The sequence below is a fragment of the Haliaeetus leucocephalus genome, unplaced genomic scaffold (genome assembly GCF_000737465.1).
Source record: "Haliaeetus leucocephalus isolate CR32 unplaced genomic scaffold, Haliaeetus_leucocephalus-4.0 Scaffold188, whole genome shotgun sequence".
In the NCBI taxonomy this organism is placed as follows: Eukaryota; Metazoa; Chordata; class Aves; order Accipitriformes; family Accipitridae; genus Haliaeetus; species Haliaeetus leucocephalus.
In genome coordinates this window covers 340972-351774 of record NW_010972624.1, presented here as the reverse complement: position 1 = coordinate 351774, position 10803 = coordinate 340972, and the positions used below count along the sequence as shown (strand labels likewise).

The 10803-nt window shown below is 45.0% G+C and overlaps 1 protein-coding gene across 5 annotated transcripts in view; it reads right to left on the bottom strand.

The window, feature by feature from the left end:
* PIGQ (phosphatidylinositol glycan anchor biosynthesis, class Q) overlaps positions 1-10803 on the bottom strand; it is a 37728-nt gene that overhangs the window by 26609 nt on the left and 316 nt on the right. For 2 of the 5 annotated variants that reach the window (XM_010565231.1, XM_010565229.1), the window contains exons 2-3: positions 6076-6776; positions 881-1012 (exon numbers count right to left, since the gene is read on the bottom strand). In XM_010565231.1, the coding sequence (XP_010563533.1) occupies positions 881-1012; positions 6076-6749 (806 nt within the window). In that variant the 5' untranslated portion in view covers positions 6750-6776. Of the gene's footprint in view, positions 1-880; positions 1013-6075; positions 6777-7272; positions 7335-10803 lie in introns of those variants that run through there. The other 3 variants (XM_010565232.1, XM_010565233.1, XM_010565228.1) reach the window with 3 other exon arrangements.

Sequence of the window (10803 nt, the reverse complement as noted above, 5' to 3'; positions counted from 1 at the left end):
GGGGGGGATTTACCAATACTAAGGGCACCAGCACCTCGAGTATCCACGTCGAGATCAGATGGCTTTCCAAGAGGTATACTTTAGTTGAACCACTAGCCAATGTAATAAATAGTGTTTCTGGGTACATAAACGTACCCAAAGGGGCTGCTGAACTGCCCCTTCGCTGCTAGAGTTTCTGAATGAAATTCCATGACGTGAGTTATTCGGGAAATCAGATTAAACAATCACAGTTACTTTTGGCCTTCAAATCTGCTAATCTATTTTAAGTGTTCCCTGGGAGTCTATTACTGCAGGATCAGAGAACCACACAGAACAAGACTCACTGTGTAATGGCCGTAGGGCATTCAATATCTGTCTCGGATCTCTGCCTCTCCCTGTTCCACTCCCTGTGCTGCGTGTTTACTTTTTCTGTTACAGTGACTTTGTTAGGGCTGTTGGAGTCTCTGGTCTGCAGTTACTGCAAGAAAGATTCCCCAAAAGAGTGGGTGAAAGAGGGGAGCATTTAAACCTTTCTGCTCTTATGGAAAGTGCCACTGAATACTGCTTGCAGTTTTTGGTTAACAGCGGCATATGTGAAAGCAATGAGCTTGTGGGAGTAGTGATAGCAAAGCACTACACATATGGGTGCAGTACAATCTTTCTGTGGGCAACATCCCGGTCGCCTTTCCCAGGCTAGGGAAAAAGGCATATATATGACAAAAGGTATAATTAATATAAACAGAGTGCAGAGTAAAGATCTGTAAACTAGCAGGGAGTAGAGCAAGGAAGGCAATGTGACATGGTGCAGTGAGGACCCCGTAGTGCTGTGCGGCACAGGATCCATGGTTTGGGTCCCCCAGAGACAGGGCTAGACATGCATGACTTTATGTGTACTCTATACCTCATTAGTTGAGTCTGGTTTTGAGCCTTCTTGTTGCTGCTGATGACCTGGAGGTGCTGCAGGCGATGTCCCAGCTGCTCACAAGTTGAGAGCTTGCTCCATAAGAAAGACAAAGGCCAAAACTTCAGCACCCTGCAGAAACACCATGGGAACGTCCCCTTGTTTTTGCCATATAGCAGGCTGTCCAGAATACAAACTCCACGCAAAACATTCAGTGTAAAGTTAAGGTTGTGCAACCAGGGATTGTGTCAACATATTATGATTAAAGAATATTAGATGTTAACTACTCTCTTAAAGAGTAACAGAATTAAGGCAGCTTTTCCAGACCAAGACGTGTAAAGCAGACAACCCAACCGCTCATTTCCATTCTGTAAAACCACGTGCCTCGCTCTTCCAAGGAAGCCAGAAGACAACCCCAATTCCATCCTGTGCTTTGGGATACATCACTGGGCTTGTACACTGCTCTCAGTCTCCAGAAGACTGGAGTCAAGGCAGTTGTGTGTACAGCGCAACAACACAACATGGTGCAACTGCTTCACAAATCCCAGTATCTCTAATCGCAAGTCTCTGTCTAGTGTGAGCTTGGTGTTACAAACAGCTGTGTTCTCCCTGCAGTTTCTATCCCTTTTCTCCTCTTTTCTTTTTCTTCCACTTGATCCTTTTCTTCTTTTTTTAATTACTTCCAAATTCCTTTCTCACGATCTTCATGTCTATCTTCTCTCCACTACCTTGCCAAGGGTGACCAGCATTATGTTGATAACACAACATTTAGCATTTAATTAGGTTTCAAAGTTAACATCCACATTAGGCTTGTAGGGGAGGAAATATTCACACGGTTCTTTCTTTATGACTCAGAAGAAAAGTACTAAATGATGCTCAATTATTTTGGGGAGTTACTTGTATTACCACACAACCTATCAAGAAAGGAACAATGGTGATTTGGGTAGTCTAAAATGATACCACTGGATGCAGGCTGGTCAAAGAATGCACAGTAGCGGTACAGCAACACAAAGCACCATGTTTGTTGTAGGGAATAAATTCTGATGTGGACATAATTTGGATCACTTCTTTCCTGTACACAATGGTTGTTTCACTATTTTCACAGTGTCTTACTGTTTCTCATTAAAGGTGCGGGAATCTATGTTCACTTTTAGTCACTTCCTTCACCTACTCTTTCTTAACTGCTTTGGCATATTCCTTCAGTTTACATTCATTCCAAACGCTAAAATTATTCCCGGTATCCTGCTTAGCTTTTGAAATTGTACAGCTGTTTGGATCATTAGTGAGCGTGGCCTGCAGACGTCCCTGCAATGTGTGCATGCCTTCCCCAGATTTCATCTGGAGGACTTCAGCCTGTCAGCCAGCAGCAGAGTGCCTTCAGAACTGGCCAGGATAAAACGCAGGATGGGCAGACTGGGGCTCTGGCTGCTATTTATACATTTTACACAAATCACAAAGGTCTGGCTCATTCAAAATCCTGCTTGGTTCACTGTGGTTGCTATCCCCTTCCTCCCCACATCGTCCTGAGCCCTTTCAACCATCCTTCATGCAAGGTTTGTCAGCTTAAAAAACAGAGTGCTGAAGTCTCCCCTTCCCCCTCCCCATTCAAATTTCAGACACATTGGGTTTGAAATACATGCAGTGTACTGTGAATCACTCTTCTTAATTTGAGGCCTCCAAGTTACTCAGCTCTTCGTTACAGCCTCCCACCTTAGAGATAAATGAATGCACTGTTCTTCAGCTGACTTGTCAGGCGGTAATATCTAAAGTGGCGGAGGAACAAGTGTCATGCAGGGGAGGGAGACATGGGGGGGACTGCCCTGGCCACTTATCTCAAAGACCTGGGTTCACAGATTCACCGAGGCACAAGCGCAGATGAGTTTTCTCTTCCAATTATATCCTAGCCCACTGGTTACAAATTCTGGCGTGGCAAACCTTTGCTAGAGCAGAACATTGCACTTGAAATGCAAAGAAGAGGGAAGGAGAAATGCTCTGCCTGTGTGGTAGAGCTACCATATGTAGAGATGACTGAAGGTGAAAAATTACTGGTCAAACCAACAGCTGCCAGACCATCTCAGTTCAAGTAGAAAGCAATGGCTCTGGGGCCCTGTGCTGAACACTCACTGGGCTGACAGCCTCCCCATCCTCTCCCAGCAACATGTGTCTCCTACCATCCATTGCCGCTCCACAACGCCCCAAGCTAGACGCAGCTAGCTTGTGGGTCACCCACTGACCAGACCACCCCTGGTCAAAGGAAAGGACAGGCTGCTGTTGTCTTCTGCCTGAGGAATGTCTTGCACAAGCGAGAATTATTTCCAAAGCAGTCTCATCCCCAGGAGCACCCAGCGTGCACCCACTGCAGCCTGCAACAGGTAAATGCATCTCCTTGATTGAACTGGGTGGGTCCAAAAGACATGTCAGAGGTCTGTGCTTGTCTGTACTACGACTGACTCTCTTTTCTTTTCACTTAACCTCAAGAGAACAATCTCTATTCCACTTACATACTTTCTTTGGAAAGTATATACTTATTTACATAAATAAGTATTTACATACTTATTTAAATAAAAATACAAACATACTGCAAAAAGCTCAATAGTTGCAAGATGTGCTACTGTAACTCTCATCTCCAGGAGTACTGAGGAAGAAAGCCAAAAATATTTCTTGCGTGGTCTCCTACCCCTATGCATATCGACTATGCGTTGCCATAAATGCTCCCACTTGTTTACCACACAGCATACAGAATGATTATCAGAAGTGCAATGGAAAACCAACCAAATAAAACAAACAAACAAAAAACCAGTGATGTTGTGTCATTGCATTATTTAAGCAGCAGGAGATCTTTGAGGTATTTCCAAATATAAGGAATTTTAGCAATAAATTAATATAGCCTGCACAAGTAAATCTCGATTTTCCAATTCAAATTTTTTTCCAAGAGTGAGAGTGGATTTTTCAGATATCAGATGAAAAGCAATCTTTCTGAATCTGAATCACAAGCAAATATTAAAGCTCCATGAACGAGAACCCCCAGCTGTCTTCTTGCTCGAAACTACAGGAACAGTGCCTCCCTTCTGGATGAGGAATCAGAGGTCATGGTGTTTGTAAACGGATGTCTTTTTAAAAAGAGCATACAGAGTTTATTGCCTCAATACCAAATCATCCTGATGTCCCCAACAGCACACTAGAGACCTTCGGTGGTAATGGAAATCATGCACACATGTCCCTCCGAAGAGAGAATTGCAATAGCCACCCCATAGCACAAGGTGGTGCTGAAGAAATGCCTTAATTTGAGAAGTACAGGACTTGAGAGCACTCGGTGAGCTTGGATGGATGTCAGTGCTCACTTGGAGATTTCTAATGGTGCTGCCCTGCTTCCCTGGTGCAGATGCACAACAGTGGCATATCCAAAAAAGCCCCAAGCCTTCGCAGCCTGAGATGACATCACTGACCTTTCTTTAGCTTGTCAATGATGTTACCCCTTAACACCACAAAAACCTGGGAAAGAAAGAAGCCCTGTGACCAGGAGGAGCAAAAACCTGGTAGATCTTATTTTATGGGATGTCCTGTCCCAGCACACGGAGGAGGGGACTGGAAGGACACCTGCACATGACATCTTGAACCCTCTCTGCCTTGTGTATTATGGCACAAAGGAGGCTGTACCACACATCACGTGCTAAATTGAACCAAATTACATTAAATGACTTAGAAGGTCAAGCAGGAGGTTTGTTATAAAGCCAGGTACTAATCTCTGTTCTCCAAGACTGATGTTTTAAAACATCCGTAAGATAAGTAAATATAATGCTGATACTATGGGTGAACAAAACAAAGCAGAAAGAAACCTGTAGCTACCTCCCAAGGTTAAGAACAAGTTCAACCTAGGTTTACGCACAGCAAGCCTTGCATTCTGCCTGCTGGTATGTACAGCTGGCTGCTAGTCTGGCTGCTGCTCTGGCTCTGTACTGGGCCTAGGAAAAGCTGAAATCAGAATAGCTCCGGATACGCTGGGTAGCAGCTATCTGTGCCCAACCTGCCAGACTGAGCTCAAGCTCCCAAGTTATGCTTAGACTGTGGCCTTCTGGAAACAAGTGAGACTTGGGCTTAATCTGACTCTAAGCCTGGTCTGAGTCCTAGCACTGATCAAGATGGGCAAGTCTGACCTTGAGACCAAGTGCCTATGCAGAAAAGGATCATCCTGTTTGTTGGTAGTCACATACAGTCCATGGACAGCCAGAAAAAGGACCTTCAGAGCTGACACCCAATCTTCTACCCAACCACAAAGTTCTGACTTAGTTACCATTTACAACATTAATGCATAGTCAGTGTCTACAGAGCAGTCCCAGGAACCAGTCATTCCTGATTATATCAGGTTTGTGTTTGACTCTAAATCCCTTCCAACAGAGCAGTCCAAAACCAGACAGTTTTCCCTTTGTGTACCAAAATGCATAACCCAACTGTTTAGAAAATCTTTGCATATGAAGAGTTCCACTGTAATTTTTTTATGACAGTTTCTTACAACTGGAAACCTGTTAAAACTCCATTCCCCATACCCTTAGGCTGTACTTGAGAAGATTTATCCATGAATACATTAGTAGCTGTTATCCAAATTTCATCAATTAAAGTGTCCCCTTGCAGCTTGGAACCTGAACTCCACTCCCTTCTCTGGCACAACCTCTCTAGGCAGGCTGACCAGATGTGTTATTAAGCTTTATATGCAGAAGCTTCTCCCCTTCCAATCTGCTCAGAATCGCTCTTTAGTGCAAGCACTTGCCACACATTACATTTGAAGCATCCTATTCAGTTTCATGGTTGCGACAACAGGATTTCACCAAGGATTCATATTGACCAGCATTCCCTGTAACCTACTATAAGGTGCCAAGGTTGCAGCACCACCATCTGTTAGAGAGACTATGGATTTAGACACAGTATTTGCTGATGTTTCACAGCCGTGGAGGGACTCATAGCAAACTGGGAGTAGTGAGTCCCAGCTATCAAGCCATTAAGGAGCATTAAGCCTTTAGCCTCGCGTTTTCAACGGAGCTCCCAAAAGTTTAACAGCAGCTCTGCGGCAGCCTGTTTCCAACAGAATGATTTTGTATCAACTGTATTTCTCACTGGGGTTGAGCAGGAACCCTGCAAATGCCTAAACATGAATTACATTTCCATGCAAAACGTAAGCTGGCCGATGTCGCATTACTTACCTGCTCCTGCAGATCCCAGAGATAAGTGAAAGCAGGAATGTCAGCAGCATGCACGCAGGCACAGAGGCCTGCTTCATCAACTCCACAATGATACTAGCTTCAACACCATCTGACTGCCAGTGGGTCAGCTTGATGGGCCCATCGTGGTATCGATCCGTCATGAACAGTATCTTACTCTTTGCAACTGTGTCAAAGACGGCAGAGAGCTTTGAAGCATCATCTGCCTTGTGGTCAGTGGAGGGAGCTGTGGCCAAAGGGGGATGTAGATGGGAAAGCATGACTTTGCGCTGGTCATAGTATACCAAGATGATTTCTTCCTCCTTAGGGTTGTTAGAGTGTTTCTGAAGGGTAGAACAGCTCCAGAATTTGCTGTCTCCCTCTTTGCTTATCTGAATCCATGGCTCATGGGAAAATATTGTCCCAAGGTCTTCCAAGAACTCACTCAGACTCTCTTCTTTCTCTTGTTTGCTGTTGCTCCATGAGCCAAGCACCGAAACACTGACTTTAGTCACCTGTTGGACTTCACTGAGATACTGCTTCACCTGGACAGGAATAAAAGGGAAATGGACCACAGCAAGGATAACAGCAGAGTTCTGTTCGGAGATCCAGCGCCCGATCAGAATGCCACTTTCTGCTGAAGAGCAGCAAGATGGAAAGAAGACCTTAAGTACCATGGCAGTGATCCTGGAAGAACGGTACACCTGCCAATAAACACAGAAATAACACTTGAGAATTGCAATTAAATGCAAGGAAAATTTGAGCTGACCAAAGCCACTGGGGAGGAGGCCCAGTCAAGTTTTAAAACACTAAGTCCATCCATTCACCTCTGCACTGAAACTAGATAATGACATTAGTGACAGCCAACAGGGATTTCAAATCAGAGGAGTATTTAGGAGGTTCCCAAGAATCTGCAGTCTTTGAAGTGAGGGGTGGTGAGTTTCTCAGCCAAGCCCTTTTCCCAGTCCTGGAGCAGTCTTTCATGATACTGCAGCGATAAGCACAACCCATCAGACCGGCCAAGATCAGGAATCCATCCAGCCTCAGATCTTGGATCTGATACTGGATGCGCTTGAGCACTTCCTAGAGAAGGGACTACATCATAGCAGACCGTGATGCATCTGGGGAATTTCCTTCTATTACCAACAATCAAATAGTGGTTTGTGCTATAAAGCCAGATAATTTCAGAGCCTCCTTTACCATCTAGGAACACCGAGCTGTGCTCTGCAACAACCTCACTGAACAACCTTGGTCAGATCACTCATCTCTTCTTGTCTCACTCCACTCATCTGGAAACAGAGGTGATGATTTTGTCAAAAGGGACTACAGTGATTAACGGATTGAAGTTTATGTAGTAGTTTTAATTCATTAGATACAAGATCCTAAAAAAGGAGAAGCATCTCTGCTTTATCAGTGTTCTTTAGCTACAATATTTTTCTTCACGTCATTAAGCAAACATCTCAATGGCTTTGTAAGACTTTTACAAAAAGGAGCTTTGAGGCAGTTGACAATGTCTCTTTAAATAAGGTGGAGGTTTCTAACAGAAATATAATTGCAGTAAGGAGGGCGCTGGCGCAGAACAGTCGGCATCCGGCGCCCGTTGTCCTTTCCCGTCCTTCAGTGCTTTGTTAGAGATGTGAAAACTCTGCAGGCCCCCGAGGCTGGCTCCTCTGCGAGGGACCCAGTCAATCGGAAAGAGGAACACAGTGTATTTATAACACGTAGAGAGGATGCGCAACGTGAAGGTCCCTGGTGGTTTTGTTTTCTCTCTTTTTAATACAATACAATTGATCTAGTAAATCTCAGCACCTGGCAATTTGCTACGGCATGGAGGAGGCCATGGGGAAGCAGCAAAGGCGAGTGATTAACCTACTCCCAGTCCCACAGCCCCGCCAAGTACAGCAGTAGGAAATGTCTGCTCACGGATGAGTTGTCAGCCCCTCGAGGCAGCAAGGTGAAGTTTCCTTGGTACACAGCTCGCTCCTCTGATGGGAAAAGCACCACAGCTGCTGCGTTTGCAAGGAATAATGTTTTTTTCCTGCAACTGAATTTTCCTTTTTACTGCAAAGCTCCAAAGCACACCCCAAGACTTCCCCTCAAACAGGCGTAAGGGTGCTTGTAAGGGACTTTGTTAGCATCATGCTGCTGAAAGCAGCGAGTACTTGCAGGTGCTGAAGGCACCAAGCATCATCCCTTGCTGCCCCACAGACTCTCCAGCCCACGGCAAGATTTGGAGGCCACAGAGGGACTTCCATCTCTCCCTCTTTGACCAGAGGGATAACCTCAGAGACGTAGAGTCTGTGAGGAAGCAGGATCTCAGAAGACCCTCAAATAATATGTGTTTTTCCAAAGGATTGCAAGCCTCCAGCAGAAGGGGAAGGGAGGCAGAAGGATATATCAAAGGAAGGGTAGAAAAATGGCAGATGTGACACCCCGAGACTGTAAGGGTGCAGGACACCAGGCGTGGGAAAGACCAAAGACTTACAGTACAACTGAAAAATGTCATCTTTCACCAGACAAAGTTTAATGACTATTAGACCCAAATGGACTGAAAAACAAGACATCCAAGCTTATTTTTCACTTCTATTGAAATAGCTAAGATTCAGGTATTTTTTTGTGTTTTCTTTCTGGAAGACCACATAGACATCAAAGGACAGACATCCCATCTAGAAGAGTTGCTCCTGACACACATAGGAAACTTTGGGGAAAATCAGCTAAAAGACACCATTAATTAGCTTGGTCTTTAAAAAAGTTTGAAATAAAACCTGTCCCCTACATTTTGCTTTCTTTCTCTTAGAAAGACTGCAGTTTGTCCAAGGATACTGGCCAAAATAGTCTTCCCTTCACTGCCTCTCCTACCTCCTTGCCTAACTCAGGTTGTTAAAGAAACATTATCAGGCGAGATGAAATCTGCTTCATGATTTAGCTTTAGGTTTGAAAAAGGATTTTCATTCTTTTCCCCTAAGGCCCATTGACATATTCCCAGGAAAAAGGAAACAAATCATATAAATATAGGGGCTCTGAAAGGTAAAATAAAGATTGAACACATGGGGATTGTACATTCATGCATATGCTCAGAAATTATTTAAAATAATATAAATTTAGCTAGAGTGATAACATTCTAGCTGTATCACAATACCAAAACTTTAGAAGTGAAGTTTAGCAATAACTGAATACTCTACAAACTGAAATTGAGCTCGATATTCTAAAGAAACCAGAGAAAAATGAAGAAAATAAGTACTTGAATGGGTTTTTTCAGTATTTCTTTTTTAATTACCAAAGCTACCACCAGTAATATTGAACAGATAACTTTTTAAAGTTGATTTTTTTATTATTCTTTTTCCTCAAGAGATGTCACAGTTGTTTGAGAGTATTGTTACAAGAGACTTCCAGTGCCTCTGCATGGCTGTCCTTCTTAAAGGTTTGTCCATCCATTGGACATTTCGGAGAAGAATTACCAACTGACTCCTAATTAAAACATTTATTCTCCACTAAGATTTTTTTTAAAGATAGCCACAGTCATCTGGGAAAGATTCTTATGGAGGAGAAACACTTCTCATTCTTATCTTCTCTAGTTTGAGAGTTTTTCCTCTCACACCTTCCCCAACCTTTTAAATTAACTTAGTTTTATGCAGCTAACTACTTTGGCTATAGCTCAGGTTAAATAATATCTAAGCACACCATCTGTCCTTTGGCTGCTGCAGATGCGGCAGAGAAGACTGATACAACTTTTAGGCTGTACAAAATATCTCAACAGTTGAAAACCAGTCGATCAACTATTCATATGTTAATACAGCATACGGTAGTAACCAGGGAGCCAGCCTGGGAGCTCAGGCGGCAGGGCTTGTATTCCCAAATCCACTACCGGTCCTGCATCCTACCTTATTCATTTCAATAGACTGTTTGAAATCTAAAGTTGACATTCTAAATGTCACCACGACCAACTGTTTCACTGCTGGTAATTTTAACAGAAATATCCTACCAATCTGCTTAGTCCCTGCTCATAAAGTGCCTAAAGTCTTCCAGATCTGCCCATTTCTGTTGGAAACCCCCAGCTTTTCCCCGAGATCCCACAGATCATCAATGCAACGATCTCGGGCACAGCAAAACCAACAGCGGACACCGCCTAAAACGCATTAGTGCGACCAACAAATGAAGACAGTACCCCAGGGCTGATTCGTTTCAGAATTTTAGGCAGAAAAGCAAAGGCGAACAGCGGGACGCGGCCCCGGTCTCACCGCGCAGGCTGCCCCGTTGCCACCTGCCATGCCAAGGGGTGCCGACCCCTTGGCGCACCCACGCCTGAGCACCCCGAGGTCTTTCCACGGCCACCAGGCCAGGAGACAGAGAAAGCCCTGACAAGCTGGCCACGGCTGTCCCAGGGCAGCAGGAGCAGGGCTGTCTCCCCGCAAAGCCCACCGACCTCTCACTCACCCAGCTTTTTTGGCGGTTTTTAAATGTGATCTTAAGGCACGGGTAGGCTGAGAGACACCAGCAACGAAATGCCTCCTCCCCGACCCCTCTCGTTCAGGTCTAAGGCAGATTTAATCACCGGCCCTCGGGCCGCTCCTACAACGCCTACGGGACCCCGCGCTGCCGCCCGCAGCCCAGGCTATCCCCGGGCTGAAGCAGCCGGTAAGGGCTGACACCCGCGGCCAGGCCTCGGCGCGGGGGGAGCCCCGGGGCCGGGCCGCTGAGGGCATGCGGGGCCGGGGAGAGCCCCGCGGCCGG